Genomic DNA, 23,107 nt, shown 5'->3' with positions numbered 1-23,107 from the left:
CCTGGGTATGGTGGTGGGCGCCTATAGTCCCAGCTACTCGGGAGGCTGAGGCAGGAGAATCGCTTGAACCCAGGAGGTGGAGGTTGCAGTGAGCCGAGATCATGCCACTGTACTCCAGCCTGGGCAACAGAGCAAGACTCTGTTCCAAAAAAAAAAAAAAAAAAAAAAGCTCTTCATTGTTCTCTGTGGGGATGGAGAAGGGGGAGTAATGTCTGTGATGCCTGGAACTGTGGCATCCATCTTGCAGTCATGAAGTTGACCACTCTAAAGAAAATGCCCTATACTGAGTTTGGCACACATTTGAGGGTGGTTCTGGGTAACCAACTGCAGGGCTGCTGTTGGCTCAGTGGGGTGCGGGTTGGGGCTAGAATGGGATTCCCTGTTAGAGTAAAGGGGCCACTGCTTCTTATCCCTTCCTAAAGAGTGAACAAATATTGAAGGAAGATCATGTCCTGCTACGGCCCTGCCTCTCGGATGTTCCTAAGTGGGGCTGCTTTGTCCCTGCTATGTGCTATGTGGCCAGATCTGGTGCCAACTCTCTGCTCCCCCAACCCCTCTGCGGATGACTTCGCCACACTCACCTTGCACAAACTTTGTTATGAAAAAGTTCCTGCGGCCGGGCACGGTGGCTTATACCTGTAATTTCAGCACTTTGTGAAGACTGAGGCGGCAGATCATCTGAGGTAGGGAGTTCGAGACCAGCCTGACCAACGTGGAGAAACCCCCGTCTCCACTAAAAATACAAAATTAGCTGGGCATGTGGTGCATGCCTGTAATCCCAGCTACTCGGGAGTCTGAGGCAGGAGAATTGCTTGAACCTGGGAGGTGGAGTTTGTCCAGCCTGAGCAACAAGAGTGAAACTCCGTGTCAAAAAAAAAAAGTTCCTGCTACCTGTCCTAACTTCTAAAATCTCAGCATTCAACATGAAACTCTTCCAAGATGGTAAAAGAATAAGTTGTCTAAGCCTAGCTGTAGGTTTTGCATTTTTCTGATGAAGACTTTTTAAAAAGGTGGGCAAAATATTTGCAAGTCATTTGCAATCTGATATGCAGAATATAGAGATATCCTAGAACTCAACAACAACAAAAAACAACCTAATTTAAAATTGGGCAAAAGGTCAGGCGAGGTTGTTCATGCCTGTTAATCCTAGCACTTTGGGAGACCGCGGCAGGTAGATCACCTGAGGCCAGAGGTTTGAGACCAGCCAGGCCGACATGGTAAAGCCCTGTCTCCACTAAAAATACAAAAATTAGGCCGGGCGCGGTGGCTCAAGCCTGTAATCCCAGCACTTTGGGAGGCCGAGACGGGCGGATCATGAGGTCAGGAGATCGAGACCATCCTGGCTAACACGGTGAAACCCCGTCTCTACTAAAAAATACAAAAAAACTAGCCGGGGAGGTGGTAGGCGCCTGTAGTCCCGGCTACTCCGGAGGCTGAGGCAGGAGAATAGCGTGAACCCGGGAGGCGGAGCTTGCAGTCAGCTGAGATCCGGCCACTGCACTCCAGCCTGGGTGACAGATCGAGACTCCGTCTCAAAAAAAAAAAAAAAAAAATTTGCCCAGGCGGGGGGGGGGGCCCTGTAGTCCCAACTACTCGGGAGGCTGAGGCAGGAGAATTGCTGGAACCCAGGAGGTGGGAGGTTGCAGTGAGCCAAGATGGCACCACTGCACTCCAGCCTGGGTGACAGAGCGAGACTCCGTCTCAAAAAACAAAACAAAACAAACAGTCTGGGCATGGTGGCTCACGCTTGTAATCCCAGCACTTTGGGAGGCCGAGGTGGGAGGATCACCTGAGGTCAGGAGTTTGAGACCAGCCTGGCCAACATGGTGAAACCCTGTCTCTACTCAAGATACAAAATTAGCCAGGCGTGGTGGCAGGTACCTGTAATCCCAGCTACTCAGAAGACTGAGGCATGAGAATTGCTTGAACCCGGGAGGGGGAGGTTGCAGTGAGCTGAGATCGTGCCATTGCACTCCAGCCTGGGGGTAGAGCAAGACTCTGTCTCCAAAAAAAAAAAAAAAAAAAAGGCAAAAGACTTGAATAGACATTTCTCCAAGAAGATATATAAATGGCCAATAAGCAATAAGTACATGAAAAGATGCTCACCATCAGTAATCAGTAGCAAAACACAAGTCAAATTAGGATGGCTACAGTCAACACAGAAAATAACAAGTGTTAGCCAGAATGTGGAGAAACTGCACAACCTTTGTGCACTGTTGGTGGGAATGTAATATGATGCAGCCACTGTGGAAAAAAGTGTGGTGGTTCCTCAAATAGTTACAAATAGAATTATCATATGATGCAGCAATTCACTGCTTGGTATATATCCGAAAGAATTGAAAGCAGAGTTTTTTGTTTTTTGTCTTTTTGAGATGGAATTTCGGTCTGTCACCTGAGCTGGAGTGCAGTGGCACGATCTCGGCTCACTGCAACCTCTGCCTCCTGGGTTCAAGCAATTCTCCTGCCTCAGCCTCCCGAATAGCTGGGATTACAGGTGCCCGTCACCATGCCCGTCTAATTTTTGTATTTTTAGTAGAGATGGGGAGGCTGGTCTCGAACTCCTGACCTCAGGTGGTCTGCCTGCCTCGGCCTCCCAAAGTGCTGGGATTTCAGGCGTGAGCCACTATGCCCAGCTGTTTTTTTTTTTTTTTTTTCTTATAGAGACAGTGTCTTACCCTGTTGCCCAGGCTGGAGTGCAGTGGTGACACCATTTAGGCTCACTACAGCCTCAATCACCCTGGTCTAAGCGATCTTCTCACTTCGCCCTTCCAAGTAGCTGGAACCACAGGTGCATGCCAGCACACCTGACTAACTGTTTTATCTTAGAGATGGGGGTCTTGCTGTGTTGGCCAGGTTGGTCTTGAACTCCTGGGCCCAAGCAATCCTCCTGCCTTGGCCGCTCAAAGTGCTGAGATTACAGACATGAGCTACCACACCTGGCTAAAGCAGGGTCTAGAAGAGACATTTGCACACCCATGTTCATAGCAGCATTACTCATGTGTCCATCCCAAGTGTCCATCAGTGGATGAGTGGATAAACAAACCGTGGTCTATCCAGGCGATGGAATATTTTTCAACCTTAAGGGATGGAAATTCTGACACATGCTGCAACATGGATGAACCCTGAAGACACTGGGCTAAATGAAATAAGCCAGTCACCAAACAACAAATACTATATAATTCCGCTTATAGGAGGTATTATTTTGATGCAAAAGTAATTGCAGTTTTGCTATTACTTTTAATGACAAAAGCCGCAATTGATTTTGCACCGACCTAATACTAAAAGTAGCCAAATTCAGAGACAAAAAGTAGAAAAGTGGGTGGCAGGGGCTCAGGGGAGGCAAAATGGGGAGTTAGTGATTAATGAGTACAGAGTTTAGTTTTGCAAGATGAAAAGAGTTTTGGAGATGGAGGGTGATGATGGCTGCATTGTTATGAATGTTCTTGATACCACTGAACTGTACACTCAAAAATGGTTAAGATGGCAAAGTTATGGCTGGGCATGATGGCTCATGCCTGTAATCTCAGCACTTTGGGAGGCCGAGGTGGGCAGATTGCTTGAGCCCAGGAGCTTGAGACCAGCCTGGGCAACACGGCAAAACTCCATCTCTAAAAAAAACACAAAAATTAGCCAGGCATAGTGGTGTGTGCTTGTAGTCCCAGCTATTCAGGAGGTTGAGGTGGGAGGATTGCTTGAGCCTGGGAGGTGGAAGTTGCAGTGAGCTGAGATCACACCACTGCACTCCAGCCTGGGTGACAGAGTGACCCCCACCTCAAAAAAAAAAAAAAAAAAGAAAAGAAAAAAGCAAACATTATGCGTATTATGTATATTTTACCATAATAATAATAATAATAATAATAAAGGCGGGCCCATAGATTGTTTTTTCCAAGAGGGTTTCCTGTTCCTGACACAGAGGCCAGCTACCTTTGTGGTTGCCCTGTGCCTGGGACTGAGAGCAGCTGAGTGTCGGGGCTGCAGTTGCTGCCCTTTCTTCATAGTCCAGGGGCGCAGCTGTCATTGCTTCTCTAGTTGTGATGCTGAAAAATCCCAGGGCAGGGCACCCAGACCCTCTAGGCTGCAACTCCCTGAGAAAGGGGCCTCCCCTCTGTCCCTCCCTGGGGCCTGGCACAGAGAAGCCAATCTTTGCCTCCATCCTCTCTCAGCTTCCCTGATTCTTCCCTCCTTGACTACAGCTGATCGGATGAGAGTTGGTCAGACACAAGCTGAGCCAATCAGGGTCCTGGGAACTAGGTTCAGTAGCCATAAGTGCTAAACTTAAGAGTTGATGGCGGCCAAGGGTGGTGGCTCAAGCCTGTAATCCCAGCATTTTGGGAGGCCGAGACGGGCGGATCACGAGGTCAGGAGATCGAGACCATCCTGGCTAACACGTGAAACCCCATCTCTACTAAAAGATACAAAAAACTAGCCGGGTGAGGTGGCGGGCGCCTGTAGTCCCAGCTGCTCGGGAGGCTGAGGCAGGAGAATGGTGTAAACCTGGGAGGCGGAGCTTGCAGTGAGCTGAGATCCGGCCACTGCACTCCAGCCTGGGCGACAGAATGAGACTCCGTCTCGAAAAAAAAAAAGAGCTGATGGCTGAATAACCCTTCCGGGACATGATGGCAGGAAGACAAACAGCCAGGCCTTAGAGAGAGCTAAGATCACAATAGCCTGTGCAACACCTGTTGGAGTCCAGCTGAACTTCCTGTTTTGGGGTTTTCCAAGATCTCCCCTGGATCCTCCCAATAAACATTTGCATAGTTAAGTGGGTTATAATTTCTTTCAACCCAACAGTTCTAGACTGTAAGACACCCAGTGAATATCTGTTCTGTGTTCCTATTCTGTCATTCTCTTCTGTTTGCCAGTGTCCGTCCTAGGGGCTGGCACACCCAGGGGGCCAAAGAAAACCAACTGGATGAGAAGTCCCTCTGAGACCTGTGACAGTCAGTGGGGCTTAACCTTTAGTTTGTGTCCAAATCACCTGGAGTGCTTCTTAAAAATGCAGATTCCTGGGCCCTGGCTCAGTAGGTTTGGGCAAGGCCCAGGAAACTGCATTTTGAGTAGGCTGCAAGGGATTCTAGGGCCACAGCTGAAGAAATGATAAGGTAGTGTGTTGGCAGCCTCTAAGATGGGCCCCAGGTGACCCTGCTTCCTGGTATCCACATCCTGGTATGGTTCTTTCCCACACTGAGTTATGGTGGGCCCATGTGGCCAATAGATTACATTGGATGCAACAATGGGGCTTCCAAATCTAGGTCACAGAAGACACTACAATCTCCGCTGTGGCTACTCTGGGGGAAGTCAGCCACCATGTTGTGAGGATGCTCAAGCAGCCCTGTGGAGAGGCCTACCTGGAGAACTGAAGTGCACAACCAGCACCAACTTGCGGACCATGGGAGTGAGCCATCTTGGAAGCGGATCCTCCAGTCCCAGAACAGCCTTCAGATGACTGCAGCCCTGGGTGATGGCGTAACTGTAACCTCCTGCAAGACCTACCAGCCAGAATCATCCAGTTACACAATCCCCAAATTCCCAACTCATGGAGATTATGAGAGATAAATGCTTACTGTTTTAAGCCACTCAATCTTGGTATAGTTTGTTATGTAGTAATAGACAACTAGTAAAAGTGATGCTATGATGATCAAATCCATTTTCCAGTTAAGGAAACTGAGTTTCATGGAAGGGCTCTAGAATTACCTGATAGTGGAGATTCAAAGCCAGGCCAGGCTAAGTTCAAAGCCTGTACTTTCACAGCTATTCCCTAGGGGGCTTGAGAAGGTCACACATCAGCAAAGAGCTCAACTGTTTCTCCCTCTCATTGTGTGCAGGTAGGGAAACAGACCTGGAGTGAGGAGTCACCATTGTTAAGGTCACCTGGCTGGCCTATCTGGGTGACGTTCCCTGCCCCAGGTCCCTGCTCTTGGGATTGGGAGTGCATTCAGTGTCCCAGGTACCTGCAAAGACAGCCTGGGTTTCCATAGCAGCACAACTTGGAACCTTGGCTATGGGGAGGTAGGGCTTCAGAATGACCACATCAACGGCCAGTCAGCTAGGGAGGGCTTGGTTTTGTGCATTTTCCAGGAGGTGGTGGGATGTGGGGCTGCCTGCTCAGTAGGAGGAGCTAAACTAGGAGGGAGGAGGGCACGGAGGCCTGAGGCTCAGGACCTGCCCTCCGTGCTCTGGCCTGCCTTCTCCCCAGGCAGATGGGACCTCCTAACCTCCTCATAGCGCTAGATTGACCACAGCAACCCCCTGCCTCACACCCTCCATGGCTCCCCAGTGCCCTCATGAGAAAGGCATATTTCCCGCCATGCCCCGAAGTGCTTCACAATTTGGCCCCTTCTCTCTTCCTCCCCGCTGCCCTACCTCAACTTCCAGTATCCTTTGGGCTTCTTCCTCCCTGGTTCTTATCCCAGTTCCACCTCTTGCCTATGGTTCCTTCTGCACTCCTCCTCTACTTCTTTTTCTTTTTCTTTTTCTTTTTTTTTTTTTCTTCGTTTTTTTTTGAGACGGAGTCTTGCTCTGTCGCCCAGGCTGGAGTGCAGTGGCACAGTCTCAGCTTACTGCAAGCCCCGCCTCCTGGGTTCACACCATTCTCCTGCCTCAGCCTGCAGAGTAGCTGGGACTACAGGTGCCTGCCATCTTGCCCGGATAATTTTTTGTATTTTTAGTAGAGACGGGGTTTCACCATGTTAGCCAGGATGGTCTCAATCTCCTGACCTCATGATAAGCCCGCCTTGGCCTCCCAAAGTGCTGGGATTACAGGTGTGAGCCACCACACCCAGCCTACTTCTCCTTTCTAACTCTTGTCATCTTTCAGGCATCAGTTGGGATGCCCCCTCCTCCAGGAAGCCTTCCCGGACCCCACTACTTGTGCCCTCATGGCCTCCTGTGTTTCCTCTATCCAAGCTCTGAGCACACAGTAGGTACTCAATAAATGCTTATAGCACTGAGCAGACAGTAGGTACTCAGTAAATACTTAGTAGCTGATGAACAGTTGCCCAGTGGCCCCCAGCTGGGCTCTCCACTCTCCTCTGTGCTCCGATCCAAACCTGTCTCCTCCTGGGGACTGTCCTGGCCTTCTCATTGCTCTCCAGCCCTTCCACTGTCCCACAGCCCCCAGTGCAGAATTTCACATGTTGCTGCCTGCTTCACTCTAGGGCAGTGGCGGCAGACACCCTGTCAACACCAAAGCTGATGACCCAGAACATGCTTCAGTCCCTGAAGCCCACAGGCACCTGCTCCTTCGGGTTCTCAGGTGGCTTGCATGGTGCCAGACTCCACTCCTGCCAGCCTGGTCCCACAGGGGCCACACCCTAGGGGTTTCTGACCTCTGACCTTCTCAAGAGCTGTGAATGAACTGAGGGTCTGAAAGGCTAGTCTTTGGTTTTAATTTGAATCTTTACAACCACCTTGTGAGCAAGATGCCATTACTACCATCTCCACTTTATGGCTGGGAAACTGATGCACTGCGTAGTTTAGGCATTTGCCCAAGGTCACCAGCTCTAAGAGGTTGAGCCAGAGTTGAAACCAAGCCATCTGGCTGCTGACTCCCATTTTCCTCACCAGCTCTGAGGATAGGCCATCCATCCACCTGAAATGTCACATGCAATGGGCTGGCTCAGGAGCTCCAGGGCTGATGGGGGACTGGGCCCTGACCTGCCACCTCCCACCGCCACCACTCCATGATGGGGTGCCCAGGCATCCCAGTGGGCCGTCCTGCTGGGCTTGGAGCAATTAGTTATCCTAACCGAGACGGGGGTAACTGTTCAACTCTCCCTGCAAGGATATACGGAAAAACTGCGGCAACTGGAAGATTTCCAAAGGGAAAAGGGCTGTCTTGGGACAGGCACATGGCTGGGCTCATGGGTGAGTAATGTTTAGTGCCACTTCGGGGACTCTCCTGACATTACAGGTCACAAAATCCCCTCCTGTAGTCTAATGCACAGAGACTCACTATCATGGACTGGAAGAACCTACTCTCTACTTACAATAACTAATAGTTACCGAGTTTTTTCTTTTTTTCCTTTGAGGTGGAGTCTCACTCTGTCGCCCAGGCTAGAGTGCAGTGGCACGATCTCGGCTCACTACAACCTCCACCTCCCGGGTTCAAGCAATTCTCCTGCATCAGCCTCCTGAGTAGCTGGGATTATAGGTGCACCACCATGCTCGGCTAATTTTTGTATTTTTAGTAGAGATGAGGTTTCACCATGTTGGTCAGGCTGGTCTTGAACTCCTGACCTCATGATCCACTCCCCTCTTGGCCTCCCAAAGTATTGGGATTACAGGCATGAGCCACTGCACCTGGCATTTTTTTTTTAATAGTCTCACTCTGCCCACCCAGGCTGGAATGCAGCGGCGCAATGGCTCACTACAGCTTCCGCCTCGTGGGTTTAAGCAATTCTCATGCCTCAGCCTTTCAAGTAGCTAGGACTACAAGTGCCCGCCACTAAGCTTGGTTAATCTTTGTATTTAGTTATCGAGTCCTTACTGCCACGCAGTCTTATGCATATGCATATATATTCTTCACAATGACCTTCTGAGCTGGCTGCTATGATACCCCCATTTTGCAGATGAGGAAACTGAGGCCCCAGTTATACAACTAGGAAAGGCGTGATGCTACGTTGGTCAACAGGAAGCCCCTCTTGGCATTCTCCCATCGGGGCTGGGGGCACTAACCACTCACACACTGTACAGAGGTGGGCACAGCTTGCAAGCTGGTTCACTTGCTGGTTTAGGGGTAGAGTGCAATTTTGACTCCTCATACCAGGCCCTGGAGTCTGACCAGCTTCCACCCTGCTGCAGGCTGGTCCACAAGGCACACTTGCTAACCCAGATGCCCACAAGGCCCAGGCAGGTTGCACAGTTGAGGGCTGAAGCAAACCATGGGCATGTGCCCCATCTAAAGGTGGCCAGACCTCGTCTGGCTGTTGTCACACTGGAACGTGGGCCCAGTGTGGCCAAGATCTTGACTATTTCTTAGAGAAGCTCATGCTTTTTATGGGACATGCCCCCACATTTTAATGTTGGCAATTTTTTTTTTAGAGAGGAGGGTCTCAACGTGTTGCTCAGGATGGTCTCAAACTCCTGGTCTTAAGTGATCCTCCCACATTGGCCTCGTAAAATGCTGGGATTACAGGACTGAGCCACCATGCCAAGCCAATGTTGGCAATTTAGAAACCAGGCTTAATTTTTTTTTTTTTTTTCAGAGACAGGGTCTCTCTCTACTGTCTATGCTGGAGTGCAGTGGCGATCACAGCTCACTGCAGCCTCAAATTCCTGGGCTTAGGCAATCCTCCCACTTTGGCCTCACAAAGCACTGGGATTATAGGTGTGAGCCATTGTGCCTTAAAAACTAGTTGTAATCAATAGCAAAGACTTGGAATCAACCCAAATGTCCATCAGTGACAGACTGGATTAAGAAAATGTGGCACATACACACCATGGAATACTATGCAGCCATAAAAGAGGATGAGTTCGTGTCCTTTGTAGGGACATGGAGCAGCTGGAAACCATCATTCTCAGCAAACTATCGCAAGAACAGAAAACCAAATACCGCATGTTCTCACTCATAGGTGGGAATTGAACGATGAGATCACTTGGACACAGGAAGGGGAACATCACACACCGGGTCCTATTGTGGGGAGGCGGGGCGGATAGCATTAGGAGATATACCTAATGTAAATGACGAGTTAATGGGTGCAGCACACCAACATGGCACATGTATACATATGTAACAAACCTGCACATTGTGCACATGTACCCTAGAACTTAAAAAACAAAACAAAACAAAAATTAGTTGTAAAAAATACCATTTTGTAAAACATCTCTGAGGGCCCGATCTGACCTCCAGTTTGTACTCCTAGCCCCAGAACAAAGAAGCAAGACACCCAGAATTATTATACAATTCTGTATTTAGCGACTCGTTTACAGAACGTGTTCCTTTTTTTAAAATTTTAAACAAAGTTCATCAATCTCTCATAGAAACGGTTTGTGTATGTGTGTGTGTTTTTTTAACCGTTATAGGACGTGAACCTGACAAAGTTGTTCACGGGTCCGCTAGCTTTAAGTACAACAGGATTTCTGTGTTCAAAAGACTATACTAAGTGCTTGATCAAATCCCGTCACACTAAAGCCAAATTTAGTTCTCTAGGAATCGGAGTCTGTGTGTAAGCCTGGATTTCAACGTTGTGTTGGTTTCAACAGTAAAAAGTGGTGTGTTCCCCCACGGTTGTCTTAATTGCAACAGGGTGGTGGTGGCTAAAAGGAGATGTTTCATTTGTTCCAGATTTGATTACTCTGAAAATTGGTCACTGTTTCCTATTGTCAAAATATAAAAATACCTTCATCTGGATAAAAATGTATACAGTGGAAAACTCTTCAATGCATAGCCTGGGTGTATGGAAAAGGTTTTCCTTCAGGGTTTGTGTTTTGTTGACTGTTTGGTGTGGAGACTGCAGCCTGGGCTGGGTGTGAGAGTTGAAATTTCTGGAACGGTCCTTATCTGTCCCCTTCTGGTTGCTGGGTTTTGCCTATATGGTTTCAAAATGCTAGCTACATCTTTGAAACCTCCATCGGCCATCTCACCCGCTGGCATTGCATCGGCATTGATTATAGTCACCTTTTCATCTTCATTCTGGGGAGTCACCCAATTCAGCCTTCCCACGGACAGTTTGAAAAAGGAAACGTAATAAAAACAAGGGAGAGAGATTCAATAACCAATATGGTGGCCGTTCCATCCAAATTGGGAACTCTCACCCTAGAAACCATGCCAAAGACGCTGGAGGAAGGGCTCCTTTGAGTTGGGGGTTGAGTCTCTGCTCCCCAACAGGTCATGCGTTGGAAGGTAGGAGGGTAGATTTGGAGGCTGGGATATGGTGAACATGCTGCGATGAACTTGGCCTTCCAGAGTTCTGCATGGACTTGGAGTTGCAGATGCCTTCCAGAAACAGCACCAGGGTCAACTTGAGAAAGAAGATGGCGAGAAGGGGAGCTGGGATCTCTAGTTTGATGAATCTACTTTTTGGCGCTGGTTACTAAGCTTCAGTGGTCATGGGATGACCAACACTGTCACTTTTGGAAAACACCAAGAGGGGAAGATGGTGGCCACAGTCTTGCTCTGGAATACCCACACTCCTACAAGTGGGGAAACTTCCTGGGTTGTGCCTATGGTTCACATGGGGAAATGGGGTCGCTCTGGTTCAAATGCCACTCTCCAAGCACCTGCCCCATGCCCACCTTTCCAAAGGATCTGGAAACACTTCTTGCCTATAGATGGACAAGATGGATGTCTGACCTCCATGGCTCACAGGTTTCTAACTAGTGAGACCTGTGTAAGCAGTTTGTTCTGTACCATGCTACATCTCGTATAGGACGGTTGGGCCACAGCCCACATCTCTACAACATTTACAATGGCACGGATATTCTGTGTTATCAAGCTTGCAAAACAGACCACCAGAATGAAACACATCCTCAACGGCATCAAGATTTTCGTTTAGAGTCTTTTGGACTTTCTCTTTTTAGCACAGTTTCTGGAAGGGCAGTAGCAATGCGCTGTGTCTCACAGACAGATGTGAAAAAAAATCATGGTTCAAAGGTTATCTAGATTTTGGTCAGTCTTATAGTGTTTTGTGATGGCTTTGAACAATTGTCTTCTTTTAATCTCATCTAGTGGCAAAAACGACACAACTTCAGTGTATACTTCGCAACAGTTGTGACAGCATCCTGATTTTATAACTCTCTGTAATATCAAAACAGCATCAGCTGGGATAAATTCTAAAGGATCCTTTATTAAAATATCTAAAAGAGGTCTATAAATATTTATTTTTCTAAAAGAGTTTGGAGTTTTCAGGTGAATATGTGGTGCCATTTTGCTTCTGCCTTCTGCAGAGGGGTCAGGGTGAAGAGGAGCAGGGGGGTGCCGAAAAGTGGAGGCAATGGCATTTGACCCATCTGCTCACACAACTTCATAGAACTAGGATTACAACAAAAAACGTAAACGGCATAACATTGCTGTCCACATTTTGATGGTTGAGTTCCTCCCTCCCTTACCCTACCCTGTTGAGGAGAGTGAGTGAGAAAAGGAAGGTAGTTACCAGGGTATGTCCCTTGCCCCCTCACCCTGCTTTCAGAACTCCCACTCCAGGGCCTCCTCCCGATTGGCAGCCCGCTCTAGTCGGTAAATGATGCTGTTCAGGTTGGCCATTTTTTCGTGCCGCCGCTGCAAGTTGGGGTTCACCTTGGCACTGGGATGCAAGGCTCCAGCCGTGTCAGCAGTGGGGCTGGCACTCGGCACTTTGGCAGGGGGGGCGCCAGGAGGGGATGGGGAGATGGGAGCTGAGGAGGAGGGGACAGGTGACAGAGACATCATGAGGCCTGGCGAGGAGGCAGCTGAGGGCGAGTTCAGTGACACCTCCAGGCTGCAGCGTGAGGACTCTGAGGCTGACTTAAAACTTACAGGGTCCGGGTGAAGCTGCTCCCCAGCCTCACTCTCCTGGTGGGGATGAAGTGAGGGACAGTCTGGGGTGGATCCACCTGGAAGGAGGGGACTGGGAGCCACTTTTGGGAGTCCGTCATTACCCGGAGGGTCAGGATGCTCCTCTTTGGGGGGACCTTGGCCTTTGTCTGGCTCCCCTAAGTCCTGGGGCTGGCTGCCTGCCTCTTCCTCGGTGTCCTCCTCTGTCTGTTCCTGCTTGATCCTCACTTGGGCCTTGTCCTGAGTGGTCAGGGATGTGCTGTCCTCTTCAGGGCCCTCCTGAAGCTCCAGTTCCTTCATGGTTGGCTTCTGGTCCTCAGTCTCAGAGTCAGGGCTCTGCGGGGTGGGGTCCGGGTGGGAGTGGCCTGGCGGTAGGATTCCAGGACCCCCACTTGGGTCAAGGTCTGGCTCATCCTGGGTCCCCTCCACCAACATCTCCCGGCGCATCCGGGACCTGGGGCAGAGACGACGGTGAGCCTGGGGCTGGACAGGGGACACCCAAACCCTGGACTCCATCTGCATACATGGCATTTTGATCCCACCCACTGCCCTGGGGCTCTCTAGGCACTAAGCCTCCATACTTGCACCATCTTATTAAGTCTTCTCAACAACACCACAAGGTGGGTACTACTATTATCTCCACTTCACAGGAAACAAAGCTCAGAGATGTTAAGTGACTTGTCCCAGGTCACACAGCTAGTAAGTGGCAGAACCGAGACTTGAACTCACGACTACTGAATCCCAAAGCAGATGATCTAGACCTGTGGTGGCCAACATAGCAGTTACTGGCCATACATGGCTCGAGTGCTTGACATGAGGCTAGTCCAGATTGACATGTGCTGCAAGGGTACAATATACACCTGTTCTTAGGCTTAATACAAAACAAAGTGAAAGGTCTCATTAATAATGTTTATATTGGGCTAAATCAAATAAATGATTACGACTAGTTTTATCTCTTTTTTTTGAGACAGTCTCACTCTGTTACCCAGGCTGGAGTGCAGTGGTGCGATCTTGGCTCACTGCAACCTCTGCCTCCTGGGTTCAAGCAATTATCCTGCCTCAGCCTCCTGAGTAGCTGGGATTATAGGCATGTATTTTTAGTAGAGACAGGGTTTTGCTATGATGCCAGGCTGGTCTTGAACTCCTGACCTCAGGTGATCCACCCACCTTGGCCTCCCAAAGTGCTGGGATTACAGGCTTGAGCCACTGGGCCCAGACCCAATTATTTTATTACAGCAAATGAGGTCAAGAAATTTTAAATAACTTCTCCAAGGTCATAAAGCAACAGGGGTTTCTGTTTCCTTAGCACCTTCAGTGCTGTAGCTCCCTGGCCATTTATGTGAACAGTAAATTACACTAATATAGACTATCAGCAACTATATAGTTACAAACATAATAATAATGGGCGCTTTATTGTGTTGGGCACTAGGCTAAGCACTTTTTGCTGTTTTCTTTTTTCTTTTTTTTTGAGATGGAGTCTCGCTCTGTTGCCCAGGTTGGAGTGCAGTGGCGCAACCGTGGCTCACTGCAACCTCTGCCTCCCGGGTTCAAGCGACTCTACTGCCTCAGCCTCCCGAGCAGCTGGGATTATAGGTGGGCGCCACCACACCCAGCTAATTTTTGTATTTTTAGTAGAGACACGGTTTCACCATGTTGGCCGGATGGTCTCGATCTCTTGACTTCGTGATCTGCCTGCCTCAGCCTCCCAAAGTGCTGGGATACAAGCGTGAGCCACCATGCCCGGCCTTTTGTAACTTTTTTAAATGGCAAAACCATTTTTTAAAAAAATGGCAAATCCTTTAAAATGGATCAAGAAACATTTTTTAAAAAACGGCAAAAACCAGCTGGGCGCGGTGGCTCACACCTATAATACCAGCACTTTGGGAGGCCAAGGCAGGTGGATCACTTGAAGTCAGAAGTTCTAGACTACCCTGACCAACATGGCAAAACCCCGTCTCTACTAAATAAAAACAGAAACAAAACAAAACAAAAGTGGCAAAAACTGCAATTACTTTTGCACCAACCTAATATAATAATCTCATAATGATACACTAATCTGATTTGCATTGATAAAGGAGACCAGGCTGAGAGGGCACAGGAATTGGCATGATCACAGGGCTCTGAACCCAGCAGTCTGGCTTTTATTTTCTTGCCCCTGCCTCCCTGCCCAGGTCCTGTGGGGCCCCATCCCAGGATCCTGGGCCTGGAGGAACTGTGAGGGATCACCTAGTCCATACCATCTCTCAATCCCCAATCCCCCCACAAAGGTGACCTTGCCCACCTTCCAGAGTTCTCCCCCACCTCCCTCAGCTACCTCCAATGGGGAGGGACTTTGTCTGTTTTCTATGGCGTCTGGTACAGAGTAGGTGCTCAGTAAACATTTACCAAATGAAATAATGTGTTCTTCTGTAATTATAACCCTTTGAGAGTTCTTTTGAGAGTGGAATTCTCTCTTCTCCTTTGTGCAAACTCCTATTCATCCCTCAAAACCCATCTCAAATACCACTTCTGTAAAGTCCTCCCCAGGCAGAATTCCCTTTTCCCTTAGACCCTTGTTCCTTCCTGTTTCACAGCATTTACTACATTATAAGTGAAATGTTCTGTTTTATGACTGTAAGGTCCTTAAGGGCGGGGACTGGTTCACAATGCATACATTAGAAACGTTTGTTGAATGAATATGTTGGATAATAATGGAGTGCTCAGTTCCTATGGGGAATCAGAGGCGAGAAGATGTCCCCATATCCCCCAGGGAGGGAAGGAAATGAGCAGGCTTTAAGGACCTATGTCATTTGTTATTTGGCAGGCTCTGTTCTGAGCCAGATGATAAACCATATTTTATTTAATTAATTTATTTGTTTGAGACAGAGTCTCACTCTGTCACCCAGGCTGGAGTGCAGTGGTGTGATCTCAGCTCAAAGCAACGTCCACCTCCCGGGATCAAGTGATTCTCGTGCCTCAGCCTCCGAGTAGCCGGAATTATAGGCCCCTGCCACCATGCCTGGCTAACTTTTGTATTTTTAGTAGAGACAGGTTTCATCATTTTCGCTAGGCTGGTCTTGAGCTCCTGACCTCACGTGATCCGCCCACCTTGGCCTCCCAAAGTGCTGCGATTACAGGTATGAGCCACTGCGCCTGGCCAAAACTGTATTTTATAATGCGTTTATACCCAGAGTTATTTCACTTGATCTACAATCAAACATTGCAGGATAGGTATTAGGTTCCTCATCCGTAAAATAAGGGTGAGACTTGGAGAAGTAAAATGACTTATGGAGGGATTGGGGACTGAGAGAGGGTACGGACTCGGGTCTGTGGGCCCCTGGTGCCCAGGAGAGAGAAGATGCTCAGTTGCTCCTCCCACTAATCTCCTCTTTCCTTGATCCCTTGGGGATCAAGAGACATTCTCTCCCCCTGGAATGGATGAGTGGATTTTCTTCTGTGGTACCATGTAGGTACCAGAGACTTTTCCTGCTCAGGAAGCTTGGCAGGGGCGGGGCAGGGGGTGTTCCTCAGAGATGGTCCCTGAAATCCCCCCATCAAGCATTCTTTACAGGGGTCTCCTCAGAGCCAGCCCTGGGACTAAACTCCTAGGAAGCTCAACCTACTGCAGGCCAGTGACTTGTGAGAACAGGGAGTCAAGAGTGGGAAGAGCTATGGAAAGAAGCAGCCATTGAAGTAGGAATCACCCACTCCCCGAGGTAGTGGAGCCTGAAAAGGATACCGGGGGGTTTCTTTTGGTTTCAGCGGTGGGAGGGGCCAGGAGCCCGAAATCAGGGCTCCAACCTGAGGCTCAATGAATAGTCAGGGTTCCTCAGGCCTGTACCCCCAAATACCTTTCCCTGTCCCTTCTTTGAGGCAGACACAGGGCAAACAGGGTGAAATAATAATAAAAATAATGACAATAATCACATCAATACCTACCACATACTATGTGCTGGGTATTTTTTTTTTGGAGATAGTCTCACTCTGTTGCCCAGGCTGGAGTACAGTGGCATGATCTCAGCTCACTGCAACCTCTGCCTCCTGGGTTCAAAGGGTTCTCTTGCCTCAGCCTCCCACGTAGTTGGGACTATAGGCATGCGCCACCACGCCTGGCTAATTTTTGTATGTTTCGAAGAGATGGGGTTTCATCATGTTTCCCAGGCTGATCTCAAACTCCTGACCTCAGGTGATCTGCCCATCTCAGCCTCCCAGAGTGCTGGGATTACAGGTGTGAGCCACCGTGCCTGGCCTACATGCTAGGTATTTTATGTAACTATGTTAATCTATCAAATCCTCTGTGCAACTCTATGAAGTAGATCCAGCTACTGTCCACCTCATTTTACAGGTTAGAAGACTGAGGCTCAGGGAAGTGAAGAAGGCTCCACAGCTGAAAGTAATGGAGCTGGGATTTCTTCCACATTTGCCTGTGTTTTACTTTTTTTTTTTTTTTTGAGATGGAGTCTTGCTCTGTCGCCCAGGCTGGAGTACAGTGGTATGATCTTGGCTCACTGCAACCTCCGCCTCCTAGATTCAAGCAATTCTCCTACCTCAGCCTCCTGGGTAGCTGGGATTACAGGTGTGCACCGCCATGCCAGGATAATTTTTTTATTTTTAATAGAGACAGGGTTTCACCATGTTGGCCAGGCTGGTCTCGAACTCCTGACTTCAGGTGATCCGCCTAATTCAGTCTCATTTTTCTTGGTTTTGAGACACGGTCTCGCTCTGTCACCCAGGCTGGAGTGCAGTGGTGTGATGGTAGCTCACTGCAGCCTCTGCCTCCTAGGCTTACGCAATCCTCTCACTTCAGCCTCCCAAGTAGCTGGGACTACAGGTGTATGCCACTGCACACAACTAATTTATGTATTTGTTTATTTATTTTGTAGAGAGGTCTCCCTATGTTGCTGGGCTGGTCTCAAACTCCTGGGTTCAAGTGATCCTCCTGCCTTGGCCTCCCAAAGTGCTGGGATTATAGGCATGAACCACTGTACCTGGCCCTGTGTTCTATATCTAAGTGCCTATGTGGTGGGGTCTCCCATGTTCCGGAGGCTACGCGGGGCTCCCTGCAGTTCTCGGATGGGGAAGGGGTCCCACCTGGGTTCTGCCGCCCGCCCTGTGGGTGCCCCCATAGTCCCACCTGTAGTTGTGGAACCAGTTGATGACGGTGTTGGTCTTGAGGTTGAGCTGGAAGGAGAGGAGCTCGATGGTCTGCTGTGAGGGGTAGGGTTCCAGCTGATAGGCCTTCCGCAGCGCCTCCTTCTCCTCAGGTGCCAGCACCACCCGGGGTTTCTTGATCTGCAGGAGGCTCAGGTCCTGGGGCTGTAGGCAGGGGCTGGGGCACTCCGAGCGGGTGGCCGGGGACTCACTGTCTGAGCCGGTGCTGATGAGGCCATAGCGACGTTTCAGGTAGGCTGGAGCCGGGGAGAGAGGGAGGGCTGAGAGGTGCTGTCCCCACCCCATCAGTTCCTGACCAGCAGGAGTCCCACGGTGGGAAAGCATCTGTCAGGCCCACTAGGAGGAAGCCGTCATGCCCTAAGCTTAAGGGTGCGCCCCCCAGCCTTTCTCCCTCCTCACTCTCCTGCATCTCTCAACTCCCACCCCTACGCCACAAGATGCTAGCCTGACCTCACCAGCCAGGGAGCCCTGGCATGAGCGAAGACTTAGGATCATTCCTCGCACATAGGAAGTACTCGAAACAGGGTGCTCTACGGTATTCTCTCTGTTTTTGTAGAGACAGGGTCTCACTCTGTCACCCAGGCTGGAGTACATGGGTGCAGTCATAGTTCACTGTAGCTTCAACCAACTAGGCTCAGGCACACCTCCTGTCTCAGCCTCCCAAGTAGCTGGGATTACAGGTGTGAACCACCACCCCTGGCTAATTTTTAAATTTTTTTTGTAGAGATGGGGTCTCTCTCTGTCACCCAGGCTGAAATGCAGTGGCATAATCACAAGTCACTGCAACCTTGAACTTCTGCCTTCAAGCTATCCTCCTGCCTCAGCCTCCTGAGTAGGTGGGACTACAGGTGCATGTCACCATGCCTGGCTCATTTAAAAAATTGTTTTGTAGAGTGTTTGAAATGCTTCTTCCCTGGTGCCGTAAAGAAATAACACTTGAACATAAGTTTAATTTACTCAGCAAGACCATTTTTATACTTTCTGCAGAAAGGGTACACTTACTTGCCAGCAGTTTTGCCACAAGAGCACACCGAACAAAGGAAACAGAGTCATTTATAATCTGATGTGTCCACCCTACTGCTGTGTCCGGTTTCCACTGACTGGAACAGGACCTCACATTCTGTATTTGTCCTGACTGGCTGGCAACTTAGAACTTTTTAAAAGAGGCAAAGGCAGAGGAGAACAAAGGAAGGAGGAAGTAACTTGTGGAATGCTGAGAAAGGTAAAAACACCTTCAAATAAGGAAAAGGAACAGACTATGACCTAACGCTTGTTTGGACCAGTATAAGCATGCCAGGGCAAATATTTAGGCTAAATTGTGGGAGCGAACATACAGTACATTGATTTCTTTATTATGGCTAGCAGATATTTAAGAATGTTAGCACAGATCTTTGAATAAATTTTCCTTCTAAGAGAAGTTACTATTTATTCCTAATTAAATCGGGAGGAAAGTCTTTGAAGAGGAACCTTTACTTTATTTTCTACATAGAGGTAGGGTCTCACTCTGTTGCCCAGGCTGGTCTCAAACTCTTGGCCTCAAGCAATCCTCTCACCTTGGTCTTCCAAAGTGCTGAGATTACAGGTATGAGCCCCCACACCTAGCCTATGATATCCTCTAGATTGTCAGAAGCATCCCTGAATTTCTGAACAGCCCTTGGTGGGCGGTAGGTAAGGACACTAATTTAAATGACTTACTGACTGCATGGTGCATCTTGACCCCAAATAATGAAGATGTTGGGGAGAAAAAAGCCCACTTCAGAATGAAAAAAGTAAGGTATGAGGGTCTTACTTAATCCTCACAGCAATGCTTTGTGGCTCTGAAAATGCATTTTTAAGATGGAGTCTTGCTCTGTTGCCCAGGTTGGAATGCAGTGGCATGATCCTCTTGGCTCACTGCAACCTCCACCTCCCAGGTTCAAGCGATTCTCCTGCCTCAGCCTCCCAGGTAGCTGGGATTACAGGCATGCGTCACCACGCCCGGCTAATTGTTGTATTTTTAGTACAGATGGGGTTTTACCACGTTGGCCATCACTTCTGGCCTCAAGTGATCCATCCACCTTGGCCTCCCAAAGTGCTAGGATTACAGGTATGAGCCACCACATTGAGCTAGCTCTCTTATTTTTCAGAAATAGAAGGAAGCACAGAGAGGGGAAGTAATTAGCTCGAGGTCGTCACACAGCAAGGAGATAGAAGGTCAAGTTCTCAACCACAGCATTGTCTGATGATGATGGCCCAGCCCTAGGTGCTCTCCAGAGCCTGGCGTGTCCCTGGGTCATCACACGACCTGCCCTCATACCCTGGATGGCAACTTCAACTGCTCCTATCTTATCTTTCAATGGACTTTGAACCTTTGGAAATAGAGTAATCCTTTATGCATAGCATGAGACTGGGCGCCCAGCTCAATGCCAGTTGATCTTCCATCCAAATACTAACCAGGCCTGACCCGGCTTAACTTCTGAGATCAGACGTGATCCCGCATTCAGGGTGGTATGGCTGTAGACAATGCCAGCTTATCTTATCAGGATATAATGTGAGATAATGTGAGAACTTGCAATCTCCTTGCCCAGCCCTACAAGAGAGGGTTCCTGTTTGCTGGTCCCGTCCTTTGTTATGCAGAATAACATATGGGCCAAGGGCTGGTCTACAAAACAGGGAGTTGAGGCAGAGGAGGGAGGGAGGGAGGGACACAGAGTTTTGGGAAATAGGCAGTTGGGGCTGGCAACAGACTTTGGGGTAGCTTCAGAGGTGTGAAAGGACACCAAGAGATGGGGTATTCAGTTTCCTTTTCTTTTCTTTTTTCTTTTTTTTTTTTGAGACAGAGTTTTGCTCTGTTGCCCAGGCTGGAGTGCAGTGGCACAATCTCAGCTCACTGAAACCTCCACCTCCTGGGTTCAAGTGATTCTCCTGCCTCAGTCTCCCAAGTAGCTGCGATTACAGGTGTGCGCCACCACGCCCAGCTAATTTTTGTATTTTTAGTAGAGACAGGGTTTTGCCATATTGGCCAGATTGGTCTTGATCTCCCAACCTCAGGTGATCTGCCTGCCTCGGCCTCCCAAAGTGCTGAGATTACAGGCGTGAGCCACTGCACCTGGCAGACTATTGGCTTTTCATGGGAGAGGTAGTAAATATTTACAAATTAAAAAAAAAAGTTAGAGATGGGGTCTTACTGCACTGTGCAGGCTGGAGCACAGTGGCTATTCACAGCTTTGATCACACAGCACATTGCAGCCTTGAATGATCCTCCTGCCTTAGCCTCCCAAGTGATCTTCAAGCGATCCTCTTGCCTTAGCCTCCAAAGCAGCCAGGACTACCCATGCCCCGCCACTGCCACAGGCTGTAAATATCTTCATTGCTTTCAATTACATTGTTACATTGTTTTTCAAGGTTGCTATTTCATGCAGTCCCATACCACGCTGAGACTGGACCATGGGGGCCCTGGGTTTATGTGGGTTACAGCTAGGTATGGTTCTGGGGAAAATCTGAGATCCAGTGCTGGGGCCCATCCCCTGCCCAAGTCTTACCTTTCTTCTCCAGCTTCTTCATGTCCCTCAGCTTCTCCACGTTATGGGGGTCATTGAGCCACAGCTGCATGCGGACAAAAGGCTCCCGCCCCTTCAGGCTCAGCTTGTGCCAGGGTTTGGGCCGGGACAGCAGGTCAGACACGGAGCCCTGTGTCAGACCCAGGATGCTTTCCCCAAACAGCCGCTGCCCTGGGGATAAGGGAGGGGAGCAACCTGTTACCCAGGCTGGGCAGAGAGGTCTGCTCCCAGGAGAGACATGGAACAGGCCAGAGACACAGGGGAGAGCCTCGAGGCTATCTCCACTGACTCAGAAGGGAGGGCCAGAGATGGCGGAGGACCCGCACCTGATGTGAATATGAGGGGGGTCTGTCTGTAAAAGAGATCTGGGGGCAGGATGAGGCAGCAACCAACAAAAGATTTTTTTTTTCTTTTTTTGAGACAGAGTCTCGCTCTGTCACCCAGGCTAGAGTGTAGTGGCACGATCTTGGCTCACTGCAGCCTCCGCCTCCCAGGTTCAAGCAGTTCTCCTGCCTCAGCCTCCCGAGTAGCTGGGATTACAGGCACATACTACCACACCCGGCTAATTTCTGTATTTTTAGTAGAGATGGGGTTTCCCATGGTGGCCAGGCTGGTTTCGAACTCCTGACCTCAGGTGATCCATCTGCCTTGGCCTCCCAAAGTGCTGTAGTTACAGGTGTGAGCCACTGGGCCCGGCCCAAAAGTGCTTCTTTAACTTAAGAGGTTCTTTACTCCTAGGAGATCCCTGAAATTGTCTGGCAACATCATACATACAAATGTGTAACACCATGTTGGAGGATAATTTGACAGATTCCATCCCAGTTTTAAATGTGCACAGTTTCAGAGCAAGCAGTTCCACTGCCTGGGATAGCTGTACTTGCCCAAGGTCACACAGATGCACACAGACTTATTTTTAGAGGCAACAGGAAAGTGGAAAAAGTCAAAATACCCATCAGTTAGGTAAAAAACTGTGGCACATCCATGGCCTGAAACACTTTCCAACAGTGAAAAAGAATGTGGGTGACAGAATTACTCTAACGTGGGAGGGTGTCCACAAAATACTGTTCATTTTTCTTTTCTCTTTTCTCTTTTTTCTTTTTTGAGGCAGGGTCTCACTCTATCACCCAGGCTGGAGTACAGTGGTGTGATCTCAGCTCACTATAACCTCTGCCTCCCAGGTTCAAGTGATCCTCCCACCTCAGCCTCCCAAGTAGCTGAGGGCATGGGCTTGAGCCACCACACCTGGCTAATTTTTGTATTTTTATTTTTCATTTTTTTTGGGACAAGGTTTGGCTCTGTCACCCAGGCTGGACTGCAGTGGTGTGATCTTGGCTTCCTGCAACCTCTGTCTCCTGGGCTCAAGCCATCCTTCTGCCTTATCCTCCTGAGTGGCTGGGACTATAGGCACGCACCACCACGCCCAGCTAATTTTTGCATTTTTTGTAGAGACGGGGTTTCGCCATGTTGCCCAGGCTGGTCTGGAACTCATGACCTCCAAAAATTCTCCTGCCTCAGCCTCCCAAAATCCTGGGATTACAGGTGTGAGCCACCACACCCAGCCTAGTGTTCATTTTTCAAAGCAAGTTGCAACGCAATATGTGTATCATTTCGTCTATATAGAAAAAAAGGAGAGAGGCCGGGCGCGGTGGCTCAAGCCTGTAATCCCAGCACTTTGGGAGGCCGAGACGGGCGGATCATGAGGTCAGGAGATCGAGACCATCCTGGCTAACATGGTGAAACCCCGTCTCTACTAAAAAATACAAAAAACTAGCCGGGCGCGGTGGCGGGCGCCTGTAGTCCCAGCTACTCCGGAGGCTGAGGCAGGAGAATGGCGTGAACCCAGGAGGCGGAGCTTGCAGTGAGCTGAGATCCAGCCACTGCACTCCAGCCTGGGCAACAGAGCAAGACTCCGTCTCAAAACAAAAAAAAAAAAAAAAAAGAAAAA

At 49.2% G+C, this 23,107-nt stretch overlaps 1 protein-coding gene across 1 annotated transcript in view; it reads right to left on the bottom strand.

The window, feature by feature from the left end:
• Window positions 1-12,035: 12,035 nt before the first annotated feature.
• The window catches only part of CUX2 (cut like homeobox 2), a 316,937-nt gene continuing 305,865 nt past the window's right edge, over window positions 12,036-23,107 (bottom strand). Inside the window, exons 18-20 of the mRNA XM_026449647.1 lie at window positions 21,145-21,333; window positions 17,586-17,859; window positions 12,036-12,926 (exon numbers count right to left, since the gene is read on the bottom strand). Of these exons, the coding sequence (XP_026305432.1) occupies window positions 12,125-12,926; window positions 17,586-17,859; window positions 21,145-21,333 (1,265 nt within the window). The 3' untranslated portion in view covers window positions 12,036-12,124. The remainder of the gene's footprint in view (window positions 12,927-17,585; window positions 17,860-21,144; window positions 21,334-23,107) is intronic.

This window comes from Piliocolobus tephrosceles, chromosome 10, assembly GCF_002776525.5.
Source record: "Piliocolobus tephrosceles isolate RC106 chromosome 10, ASM277652v3, whole genome shotgun sequence".
Classification (NCBI taxonomy): domain Eukaryota; kingdom Metazoa; phylum Chordata; class Mammalia; order Primates; family Cercopithecidae; genus Piliocolobus; species Piliocolobus tephrosceles.
The sequence above is the reverse complement of the archived record's forward strand: the minus strand, read 5'-3'. Positions and strand labels throughout refer to the sequence as shown.